Source organism: Labrus bergylta, chromosome 13 (assembly GCF_963930695.1).
Source record: "Labrus bergylta chromosome 13, fLabBer1.1, whole genome shotgun sequence".
In the NCBI taxonomy this organism is placed as follows: Eukaryota; Metazoa; Chordata; class Actinopteri; order Labriformes; family Labridae; genus Labrus; species Labrus bergylta.
In genome coordinates, this window is record NC_089207.1 from 2,738,404 (window position 1) to 2,751,227 (window position 12,824).

Consider the following 12,824-nt stretch of genomic DNA (forward strand, 5'->3'; position numbering starts at 1 on the left):
TGTGAGTCATGACTGTCTACAATGGGTGTAACACCCGAGTCCCACTGTCTGTGATGTTTTCAGAGTTTTCAGAGTCCTATCTTCACTTTGTTTACATCGCCATACATACAAACATAAATTCCTACATATAAAATTAATTAAATCAGTGTGAACTGAGTCCAATTAAAAAAGTATACCAACGTATGTGTACGTATTATTTCAGCTAATGATCTTTTTTTCCTGCAAAGGAATCTCTAAAAGAAATTATTTGACAAATGTTTTGATAATCATTTCAGTAATGTTTCAAATAGATAGAAAACCATTTAGAAAACTTAAAGATCTCATGTATGCTGTTTTCTGAAGTAAAATCACTTACACAACTTTCTAGTTAAAATTCAGAACTATTTGATTTCAGAGGTCTTTTAAGAACCTGTTTTTTTTGTTTCATCTAAATAATTTTAAAAAAGCAAAGTGTAGGTTCTTACTTTTTCTCGGTGGCGGGCTCGAGCAGTGACGGCTGGACGTGGGACGAGTGTATTAGGGTCAATCAAAGTCTCAAGAAGGAGAATATCTGTGTATCTCGACTCCCAGAAGTTCTCTGAATTTGTGACGTCCTTCTCCAGGTCGTCCTCTCGGCTCTCTGGCGGTCTGAGTGCGGCCAGTACCAACATGTGGTTACCACCACAGGAAACCTGCATGAGAGAAAACACAGGCACTTCATCATGAAGTGTTTGATTTTACTCACTCTTCTTGAAAACAGAACACACTTCTTGGGAGGTGAACTTGAATAAACACAACATTTTGGAATTGTTGCTGCTTTACTAACATGAGCCTTTTTTCTTTTAATCACATGAACTTACTGACTGAACGTTGTACTTGAGGAAGCGTGTGCAGAGTGTCGGGCTGAACCGGTTGAAAAAGTTCTCCTCTCCTATCCCCAGTTTTCCATGTCGACCATCACCAAACGTGTAGAGGAGCCCATCGTCTGTGAGTCAGGAAGTAGAACGAGATTATATTCAATCACTGCTGCAATACTGCAATGTTTACTCCTCTTATGCTGCAACTACGGCATTGTGCTGTTAAAGGCTTTTACACTTAAATGTAGAAATCAAGTATCTCCTCTGAAAATAACTCTGTGAGTCATGACTGTCTACAATGGGTGTAACACCCGAGTCCCACTGTCTGTGATGTTTTCAGAGTTTTCAGAGTCCTATCTTCACTTTGTTTACATCGCCAGGACGGTCGGCTGACTCCTCCCCTCGTGTATAAAAGTTGTTTAATTGAGGGACTAGAGAAAAGAAGAATAACATACTGTACTCACTGCTTAACTGTGTTTCTAGATCACGCTCATTTCAGGTAAATTTACATGCAGTGTGAAGATACCAGCATAATAAAGATCACTAGCATTAGCATGCTAACACAACAATGCAGCGCCAGTTGTTTTGGTTTCATGCTGGTGCTCAAGGGCGACATCTGCTGGATAAAAAAATATAAGCATATAAAGCCTTTAATGGGAGTTGAATGGATTTTGACAGGACATCATCATGACTAAATCTGAAAAAACATCATGATGAAATTATTCCAACTAATTAGTCAAACATTCTCCTGTGAGATTTACTTGATAAAAACAACACTTTAATGTTATAATATATTAAAAGAAATACGATTCAATAATGACTCAAATGACTTGTTTCTTACCTGTGATGACAGCGGTGTGGTTCTCTCCACAGGCGATGTGCTTGATGCTACTGTCATAAAAGTGCTCGAGTGTTTTTGGCAAATCGGCTTCAAACTGAAACGTTCCGTGGCCCAGCTGACCGTGCTGACCCCTCCCGAATGTGTACACGCTCTCCTCTGGCACAGAAAAACAGGAGTTATAAAAAATAAATAAATAAATCAGCCACTGATGAGTCTGATGGATGTGAGCACAACGCTTGACATGGCTCTCTTAGTCCTGAAGGGGAGCCATCTCTACTTGTGCTACATGATCTGAACACTTCATCTGTCACTACAATTAGTAAGGCAAGTTTATTTATGTCGCACATTTCAACAACAAGGCAATTAAAAAGCATCATGACAGAGGAAAGAAAAGAAACATTAAAATAGAAAATGTAAAAAATCACTGAAATTATTAAATCTGAAAATATGTTCAAATAAAAATAATTCAAATGAAATTCATTGAAGTAAAAATATAAAAAGAGTTAAAAGTTACAGAGCAGAGTTAAAGTTTAAAATCTTATTAAAGCTGTTTAATGAAAGGCTGTAAACAGGTGAGTCTTCAACCTGGATTTAAAAGAGCTGAGAGTTTCAGCAGACCTGCAGTTTTCTGGGAGTTTGTTCCAGATATAAGGAGCATAGAAGCTGAACGCTGCTTCTCCATGTTTGGTTCTGACTCTGGGGACAGAGAGCAGACCTGTCCCAGACCACCTGAGCGGTCTGGATGGTTCCTAATCAGTCAGGAGGTCACTGATGTATTTTGGCCCTAAACCATTAAGCGCTTTATAAACCAGCAGCAGGATTTTAAAGTCTATTCTCTGACAGACTGGGAGCCGGTGTAAAGACCTCAGAACTGGACTGATGTGATCCATTTTCTTGGTTTTGGTGAGGACTCTAGCAGCGCCGTAGTTAAAATAAGATTCATGGAGTCAATTCTAGAGAAATCCTTATGATATTGTGTATATTATTGAAATAAAACGCTTGAGTATCGTTAGCTATATTAAGGTTTTGCATCTTGTCACTATAGTAGCTGCTGCAAAGCTAACACGTCGAGAGTAAGTTTACAAAATGTATGTTGGTTACACACAACACCTTAGGGCACTTACCTGTGAGTGCCACAGTGTGCTCCCCTCCACAGGACACCTTGATCACACGGCCCAGAATCCCTTGCACCCTCTGAGGGACTCTGTGATTGGCCAGCTGCTCCTCCTGGAGACCGAGCCTTCCATGCTCAGTCTCTCCAAACGTGTAGAGATCTCCAGTCACTTAAAAACGAAAACCACAGTACAACATTGTTATAAAGATCAGTTACATTAAAGTTATCTTAAGGTCTTGTGAGACTGTGGTGTACCTGTGATAAACGCTGAGTGGTGGTACCCACAGGAGACCCACATCACGTCTTCCCCTACATCCACCTCTCGGGGTTCTGCTACGAACCCCTCATCTCCTAAACCGATCTGACCCGTAGAGTTGTCTCCCCACATGAACAGCCTTCCGTCCTCTACCAACACACACACAAACAGTGTGGAGAGAAAAGACAAAAAACATCATGAGGATCTTGGCTACAGCAGAGATTTTCTGACACTATGACTTGTCACTGTTTGAACCTGTTAAGGCAGCTGAGGTATTGCATCCTGCAGAGAGCATTTTGATTGGTGCGTGGTCACAGAAGGGATGCAGCAAGTGAAAGGATGTCGAGTTATTGCAGTGACCCAAACCCAGCTGACCGTCCTGGTTACTGCCAGCTCCATAGACGTTTCCACGCCCTTAAAGAAATAAAATAAAAACCTGAATTCAGAATATAAACAGCCACTGATGGGCAATAGTCCTTTACACTCAAGGACACATCTGTCATTTTGTCATTATTAACTTATGTGTGCAGCGTTGTACCTGTGCAGACAATTGTGTGATCTCTCCCACAAGCTACAAGCTTCACCTTCTCATTCTTTAAGGCTGAAATGGAAACACAAAAATGTCAAAAATAACAAATTCATCTCAATATGATCTAAACCAGTGATTCTCAAAGTGGGGTCCGAGGACACCCAGGGGTCCTCGAACCATAGCTTGGGGGTCCCCAGAATAATTTACAAACAATTGTAAAAGTGTGCTATATCATGTAAAAAGCAAATCTACAAACTGGGACCTCTTGCACCAATAAAACCCACTTTAGTTTTGAATTCTGATATAATCGTGTCGGTCACCTCATAGTGTGCAATGATAAAAATAAAAAAAATAAAAACAAAAACCACCTCGGAGCCAACATTTTCTCCAAGTTTATAAAATGAATTACTTGAAAAGTATAACTGTAGTCTAATTCTATTGTTTGCAAAGTACTACATAGTACATTATTACATAGTATTAATATATGCTTATCAACGTTACGATAATGAGGGGGAAACATTTCTCACCTGAAAGGGGTCCATGGTCTAAAAAGTTTGAGAACCCCTGATCTAAACAATAGACACCTCCTCATCAATGTCTTGTATATGTCTTACAATACGATACACTTTATTGTCCCCTTGAGGAAATTTGTCTCTGACTCAAAGTGTTGCCAAACATTAATCATGCAATCCTCATAAATCTTATAACCACTTAATTATTCATGCACGGGATGTACAATATCATTGTTTTATGGGAGTCTGTGCAACTCGCAGTCTTCTTTCGTCTCATTAGACAGAGAAAGAGCAATGGAGCTATGGGTTGTCAGCCATCTGAGATAATTATATAATGAAATGGCCTGAAAGCTGTTTGATTTAAAGATGTGCTCTGTGTGAAGAGAATTACCTTTCACTGTGGCAGGTTTGTTGGCAGCAGGCTTCAATCCATGCCCAAGTTGGCCCCAAGTGTTATCACCAAACATCAGCAGCCTGCCATTTTCTGCAGACAAAATCATGATAGAAAATGAGGTTAGAGTAGTGTTTCTAATTTGAACACAATTATAATTCATTTTGAGCATGCACCTGTGATGACAGCAGTGTGCTCTCCTCCACAGGACACTTGCACTGGATGATCATTTTTCAACCAGAATTGACCAGGCACATTGTCAGCAAAGCTGCTCTTTCCAAAGGTGAAGATGGCTCCTGTTTCTGATAACAAATACATGTATTCATTATTATATCGACTGCAGTAAAAGCAGGACTTAAAAGCAACACCAATTTCTCAACTTCTCTAATTTAACACCGGCTAAATCCCGACTCAACCTGCTGTCACATCTCAAGCGAGTTAAGTAGCAGCCTGACAGAAATAGCCTCAGGTTTACCACACACACACACACACACATACACACACACACACACACACACACACACACAGCCTGTGAAACACGTTAATAATAAGGACAGTGCTTTGAATAAAACAACAGCAATGAGCTACTAACTGCCATGTTCTGAAGACACTCTCACCAGGTATGTCCTCATCTCTCTGTCCCGTCATCTCCACGGCTGCTCCCCTCTCACCTCGCTCTCCGTGGAGCTCGGTGCTGACTGACAGGTGGATCAAGAACACGTCACAGACGAGCGCGATTAAGCAAAGGCAGTGAAGCAGCTTCCCAATCAAAGTAATGTTGGCAGTTAGACACAAATACAATCAAATAGATTGTTGGAGCTATGTAGTTTTGGTATTTACTTTACTAATATTTGGGTGTTGTTGTTTATTTAATTATTCTACATGTTTCCTTTATGTCGAATAGATTTTGGTTTGTTTAGTACATTTAGTTCTGAATTAGTATTTTTGTTAGGTATTTGGTAACACTGTGGGCACCAGAGGTTATTTAAGTAAGAGGCAGGTAGAGGACCAGCATGCACCTGGGTGGGCCTATGAGAGGCAGCAGGAGACACGATTATCTACATAGATAATAATAAAATGTTTACTATCCAAAGCCCTTGGAGAGCAGAGCAGCATAACATTCGCATAAATACTTTGAAATGAAAAATGTAACAACACAAGTTGAACATAATGTTGACAAAATTGCGACTTTGCTTTAGGTAAATTAATTTAGAGATATAAAGCTGCATACTTTTCGTGATTCAGTAATGTTCCTTTGAAATTGTATACAGCAGCATTTTTTAAAGACAGATGCTTTTTCGAGAGGCATTTTCTATTCACCTGGCATGATAAAAAAAGAATGGGACAAAAATCCACGGGCTTCATAGTGCCTGCAAGTCCCCCTTTACGCAGCAGGGGGCAGTGCAACAAGGTTTGGATGGGATCAGATTTCAGGATTTCACCCAGGCAAATGTTAACACCGTAGAGGAGACTGTAAATATTACACATGGAAACTTATCAGTTAAATGGATAAATCCTGTCAGAAAACTGTCTACAATATAAAACGCAACCTGCCATTGGATAAAGGTACTTAAATAAAATGTGTCATACAAGCTGTGTGTTGGTGAAACTAACTAACCAAACTAACTTTTATGAGTGTGAAGTATTTCACTAAAATGTTCCACATTTTACACAACTAATAAAGAAAGAAAGACCATTTCATTTTAGTTAATAAACATGAAACGTGGACTTGTGGGGAAAGCAACTGCGAACCATAGACTGTAAATATTAGTAAATATTAAATATATTGTAAATATACATTAAATAATCAAATACTATTGTAAATATTATTACAATATATTATTTAATTACAATATAATTAAATAATATTGTAAATATTATTACAATATATTATTTAATTACAATATAATTAAATAATATTGTAAATATTATTGCGATCAAACTCCAACTTGGTTCCGTGTCCTATGGTGACGTCAGACGTAACGACGCTGCTGCACGTTGGTTTGACGCTCTGGTTTTGACGTTCTGGCAGCATGTCGTTTTGGGCCAGGCTGTAAATGAAAGCTGATGAAACACTCCCAACGAATTGACTTATTTTACCGATTTGAATCACAATGTCTACCAAAATGTTGTCGGTCAACAAAACGCTTTTCAAATGTTTCAGATCTTTTCAGAACAGTTCTCTGCGAGGGTTCAGGTAAGACACACCTGGAAACTTTTACTCCATATTTCGCCAGAACTGTTTTAAATCTTGCTTAAAAACAACAATAACAACAACAACAACAACGATGCATTAATTAGCCGTCGTTTTGACATGTCGTCCCTTTCTGCAGCACGGGGTCTCCCTCCCTCGGTTCGGTGAATTTAAAGGGTCGCAGCTGTCTCACTCTGAAGGATTTCAGCTCAGATGAAATCAAGAAGCTGCTGTGGGTCTCAGGGGATCTGAAACATCGGATTAAACATGAGAAACAGGTAGATAACGTATGCTGACTTTTGCTGACTGTGTGCATTTGCTAAATGTCCTTACTGCTCTATTTCTGTATGTCGTGTGACTCATGCAAAGGAAGTTTAATCACTTCCACTTTTTATCTGGAGATAGTTTAATGTGATTCTGTGTCTAGCAAAATTCTTTATACACAAAAATAGATTATTAAAGTCATCCCCCAATTTTTCCTGTTTTCTGAATGAATTGATTTAATAATGTGCTGATGCTCAGACTTGGAGTCACTGGGTGTTTTTGTTCTACCTCAAGTCCTTAAAATTTGTAAAAGGAAAAATAGCACAAACAGTTTATGTTATTTTGAAGAAACTGAAATAGAAACTGAAAACTGATATGCCCTGGTATTTTTGATTGTTTATCTTATTTCTTTATTTCCTATATTCAGTCCAGACCTCATTAACTGCACTCTAAGACATTGTCATTTCATTTCTATTTGTTAAAATGATGAACTGTTAATTATTGACATGGCAGCTGTTTCACTTGGCAATTCTGTACAGAACGTAACCACATTTTGTATTTGTTTTTTACAGTTGTACATTTGCAAGAAATGTTTAATAAATGTTTAATAGAAAAATAAATGTCCTAACTGCGTAGGTTTAGCCTCAGTGTCATTAAACATGGCTAACTTTTCTTTCTCTTTCAGTATCTTCCTCTTCTGCAAGGGAAGTCCATCGCGATGGTATTTGAGAAGAGGAGCACTAGAACAAGAATGTCCACAGAAACAGGTGACTTGTTTCGTATTGAATTGGCAGCACTGTGGTAGCCATTCTAAGGCCACCAGACAACAAGTGTCAGATGAACACCTGACATTACATTTAAAGAGGTGTGGTGGCTATTTGAGATAGAATTAACTTATAACTAGAGTTATTAGTTATAATCATATGACATGTTACTGTGATATGAAAGGGAACAAACATTGCTGCAAGCATGAGATCTACTGTGGACTATGACTTACTGACTTCAACTTGCTGTTGTTGTTTTAACTTAGCAGCCACTGCCTCCAACAGCATTAAAAATGGCCTCTGTCTTGGTTTACCAGTTGTATTTAATCCATTCAGTTCCATTTATTTTCCACCTGGATTTTAAAAAGTCACTGTACTTTTAAAAGGCTTGCAATTTGCATTTTTTTTTGCAAGGGCACCAGAATAAATCAAGCTTGTCTGCCAAATGGACAATTTCCCCTTTTTTTGTTGTTGCAATGTTTAAGCCTGTGAAATCAATACATACTCTTACTTAGTAAAGATTAAACAGCTTTACATACTTCTAAATAAACACACATTGACACCAGTAGGAGTGGAGTTACATAGACTAAGCTATTCAAAATATTACAAACATCATACATCCATTTTGTCCAAAAAAAAAACAATAATACAGTTACAATTATAAACAAATCACATAAACTCAACAAACAGCCACTGATGCACCGTTCCAGTGAGGCCTTCTGCACGCAATAAGTTCAATGTCCAGTCAGGAATATCATGTTTCTTCATTTAATTTAGACATACAAACATTTCCACCTGCATCCCATTGACCTGTTTCATTAACATGTGGTAAAAAAAAAAACCTGTGTCCCTTCCTGGTGCATCACCAAACGGTGACACACCTGGAACATTTAAAGGGTTCCTAATCAACCCATGTGCTTAGCAAGGTGCCCCCTGCTGTTCACAAACAACAAAAACAAACAACCAGAAAATGGCTGCTTCAAGAGGCTTCTAACAGAATTGTTATATCTCCACAATCTCGTCTGAGCTGATGCTATTCATCAGCCGGCTCCGCACGTTGTAAAGTGGTTGTAAGCATGGACACAAAAGAACTGCTGAAAGAGGACTTTGAATGCATCACAGGAACAACACAGTCTGCATCTCTGAACTACATCCTCTCCTGTTTCTCACTCAACTTTCCCACATTCAAAATAAACATTTTATCACGTGCTTGCTTTCTTAGCAGACTAACTGAAGATGGCTTTATGTCATGATTCCAGGTTTTGCTTTGCTGGGGGGTCACCCCTGTTTCCTCACCTCTCAGGACATCCACCTTGGAGTGAATGAGAGCTCCACAGACACAGCTAGGTGAGTCTTATAGCATGCTCTGCTTTCATGCTTTTTTGACATATGGTGTGTTTCAATGCATCACTGCGTCGCTTGTTTAGCGCTGGTGTTGTCCAAAACTTTAGTAGTAGTTGTAATCATTTATTTCGGTCACAAGAAAAAACAAAAACACTTTGATTGAAAAGGTTTAGACTGAAGCTTCATCTTATTACACCTCCCCTCGTTACAAATCTTATTATTTAAGACACGACTAGTTTGGTTACAAAAAAAAACAAAACATTTCAAAACAAAACAAATGAAACAAACAAAAAAACAAAACAGAAGTCACACTCACTAAAAATAATCAAACCGACCTTTCATATTTGTTAAACACCGTTTATATTCATAAATCTGGAACGTGAACTACACATTCTTAATTCCATGGCATAAGTATATGACATTGACATGACGACCTGTGTCATCTCTAAACTCCCACCACAGGGTTCTCTCAGGGCTCTGTGATATTGTCTTGGCTCGAGTGTACGGCCACTCCACCCTGGAGGAGCTGGATAAGGAGGCCTCTATTCCCATCATAAACGGCCTGTCTGATCTCTACCACCCAATCCAGATTCTGGCTGACTACCTCACTTTACAGGTACTCTAGTGTCTCTCTTTTTATCAGTTTACACCTTAAAGAATGAAAATGAAGTGGTGATTTCTCAAATGCTCTCTCTCAGGAACATTACGGCTCCTTGAGTGGACTGACAGTGAGCTGGATTGGAGATGGAAACAATGTCCTCCACTCCTTCATGATGTCAGCAGCCAAACTGGGGATTCACCTGAAGATTGCTACACCAAAGGTTCTCCTCTGTTTATGCTGCTGCTTCTTTTTCTAAGCAGATACATGTAGTGGATTGTGAGCGTGTAGTTGTTGCTCCCAAACAAAAGCTTGGGGAACTAAAAAAGTGGTTGTTTTTCTGTTTTGTTAATAATAATAATGACAGCCTGAGCTACATCTGTACCTTCATTTTCAGGGTTATGGACCAGAGAAAAGCGTTATCCAAGAGGCTCAAAGACTCTCCAAAGAGGTGATTTTCTTTTTCACATTCTTATCATAAGCAGAAGGCTTGTAACCGATTTCTTATCAATTCATAACATTGCATTTTATCTCAGCATGGGACTCAACTTCTTCTGACCGCTGACCCTATGGAGGCCGCCCACGGCAGCAATGTTTTGGTCACTGACACCTGGGTCAGCATGGGACAGGAGGAGGAGAAGAAGAAGAGGCTCAATGACTTTAAAGGTTACCAGATTACAATGCAGGTAAAGAAGACAATGTTCCATATTTAGAAGAACATTTTAGCTTTACAGACTTTCAACCACAGCGCTCAACTGAATCGTAAATACCTTTTCCCTTATTGTTCTTTTTTTTTAAACACAATTCCTGACAAAAAGTAAATAAGTTCAGGGCAAACATATTCTCTGACTCAAACTCCTGCTTGACTGAAAAAACGATGCACAGCACAGAATGAAACTATCTGCAAGTAGTTTTTTGGTAAATTAGTAGAGCACTGATTACACACTTCCTCTGGTTTTGGAGTTAGTATGAAAGCTGAAAAAACTCTTGCAAAGAACAACTTGATATTGTTTTCTGAGATATCGGATGGTTATTTTCATCAATAAAAAATGTCTTAATGTCCTGTTAGTAAACACTAATAATGTTACTTTTTACAGAAAGTACCTAAATAATTGCAATCAGTATTTAAATACAGCCAGTGGCATAGCTCATTTGAAAAACAGACAAGTACAAAGAAGTCATGAAAAAAACATGCCATCAGAATCGATAATTTGCAAAACGTTTTTTTTAAATGTTGGTATCTGCCCTGATTCTCACGGTTAGTGCGTCTCTATTACACAAGTAGGAAAAACTAGGTGTTAAAACATCTTCAAAAAGCAAAAAAGACCAGAAACATGTGTTATACAAGTCAAGTGAATGTAACAGTGTACACAGGCATGCATCGTCTATTATTGTTATTTAGTTAGTTAGTTTTTTTAAACACTGTAAAGTCCTATGTTGAACACTGCTGGGGTTGTTTATGTGCTCTCTAAAGAAAGCTGGATTGCATATTGTGACACCCTGTGCAGGTCATAACCTGATCACTTGTTTTGCTCTGGTCATCTACAGACAGGAAGTGTGGCCAAACCAGACTGGACCTTCCTGCATTGTCTCCCACGGAAAATGGAGGAGGTGGATGACGAGGTGTTCTACTCGCCCCGCTCCCTCGTCTTCCCTGAGGCAGAGAACAGGAAGTGGACCATTATGGTGAAAAAAACATTATATTAATAATTGAATATTCGTGTGAGTTTTGTGTCAGTATTCTTTGTCTCCTGTTTTATTCCCTCTCTACTAATCATCATAACCTTCTTCTCTTTCAGGGTCTGATGGTTTCTCTCCTGACCGACTACTCCCCACAGATCCCAATGCTCAAGTTTTAACCTCTGATTCAAACTTTTGTTTGTGTGTCATAATGAATGACAAATGATACAAAGTAAAATCATTGCAGCACAAAACTGATAAACTCGAAGTTATTGTGTTTACTCTGTTGAATTTACTTATTGATATATGGGGCATGCATGGTTTGCTTTTTCTGCCATGTTTGATGTTTCAGGATGACTACAGAAACCATTGTGCTGTAGAGAACAGACCACCGCTGACTGCTGTTCAATCATTACTCTATTAATCATTACTTTAAAATGTTACTGTGCTGCAAGCATGAGATCTACTGTGGACTATGACTTACTGACTTCAACTTGCTGTTGTTGTTTTAACTTAGCAGCCACTGCCTCCAACAGCATTAAAAATGGCCTCTGTCTTGGCTTACCAGTTGTATTTAATCCATTCAGTTCCATTTATTTTCCACCTGGATTTTAAAAAGTCACTGTACTTTTAAAAGGCTTGCAATTTGCATTTATTTTTGCAAGGGCACCAGAATAAATCAAGCTTGTCTGCCAAATTATTTTTTTATGCCAGACACCTAATGGACAATTTCTCTTTTTTCTGCAATGTTTAAGCCTGTGAAATCAATACATATTCTTACTTGGTAAAGATTAAACAGCTTTAAATACTTCTAAATAAACACACATTGACACCAGTAGGAGTGGAGTTACATAGACTAAGCTATTCAAAAATATTACAAACATCATGCATCCATTTAAGAACGTGTTAATCCACCAAAGTGGATCCTAACACCTAAACACCACAACAACTGCAATACTGATATCCCACCAAACTTAAAGTTGCTATATTTAGGTTAAGGGGGAAATTGAACCAATCAACAAATGAAAAAATGGACCACATATTTTTCCCACATTTAAATGACATTAGATTTTCAGTTGGTCACTTATTACCAGTTCGTACTTATAATTGTCCTTTTAAATTCTGAATATTACGACGGAGGATTAGGGCCATGTTAAAAAAAATAAAAAATAAAAAATTTGAGGTTAAAGTCGTAAATTTATTTTTTTTTAAATTAAAAAAAAAAATTATGGTAAATTTACGAGTTTATTCGGTTTATTCTCGTAAATTTACTACTTTATAATCTCGAAATTAAAAAAAAAAAAAAAAAATTAACGTGGCCCTAATCCTCCATCGTAAAATATTAAAAGTGTTGACTAAAACTGGAATAAATGCAAGGGAATTAAAAATTAAGGTTGCGTACACCATCTAGTGGACGGAGTTGGAACTGCCCTCGCTTTCTGATTGGATGACGGAAGATAAAATGTTTGTGCGGGAAGCTTTGATCTCTGTGGGTGGTCCA

General features: G+C 38.2%; 2 protein-coding genes across 2 annotated transcripts; one reads left to right on the forward strand and one right to left on the reverse strand.

Moving 5' to 3' along the window:
* Positions 1 to 350: 350 nt before the first annotated feature.
* On the reverse strand, positions 351 to 5,246 carry rpgra (retinitis pigmentosa GTPase regulator a). Its single transcript, XM_065962170.1, has 10 exons — positions 5,097 to 5,246; positions 4,656 to 4,781; positions 4,480 to 4,572; positions 3,586 to 3,648; positions 3,303 to 3,461; positions 3,047 to 3,196; positions 2,802 to 2,960; positions 1,678 to 1,833; positions 840 to 964; positions 351 to 671 (listed from the first exon to the last, which is right to left on the reverse strand). The coding sequence occupies exons 1-10, from the start codon at positions 5,125 to 5,127 to the stop codon at positions 438 to 440; spliced, it is 1,296 nt and encodes a 431-aa protein (XP_065818242.1). The 5' UTR covers positions 5,128 to 5,246; the 3' UTR covers positions 351 to 437.
* Positions 5,247 to 6,477: 1,231 nt separating this feature from the next.
* otc (ornithine transcarbamylase) lies at positions 6,478 to 11,896 on the forward strand. Its single transcript, XM_020648724.3, has 10 exons — positions 6,478 to 6,676; positions 6,813 to 6,951; positions 7,623 to 7,704; positions 8,961 to 9,048; positions 9,508 to 9,661; positions 9,744 to 9,866; positions 10,041 to 10,094; positions 10,180 to 10,329; positions 11,192 to 11,329; positions 11,443 to 11,896. The coding sequence occupies exons 1-10, from the start codon at positions 6,594 to 6,596 to the stop codon at positions 11,500 to 11,502; spliced, it is 1,071 nt and encodes a 356-aa protein (XP_020504380.2). The 5' UTR covers positions 6,478 to 6,593; the 3' UTR covers positions 11,503 to 11,896.
* Positions 11,897 to 12,824: the final 928 nt, after the last annotated feature.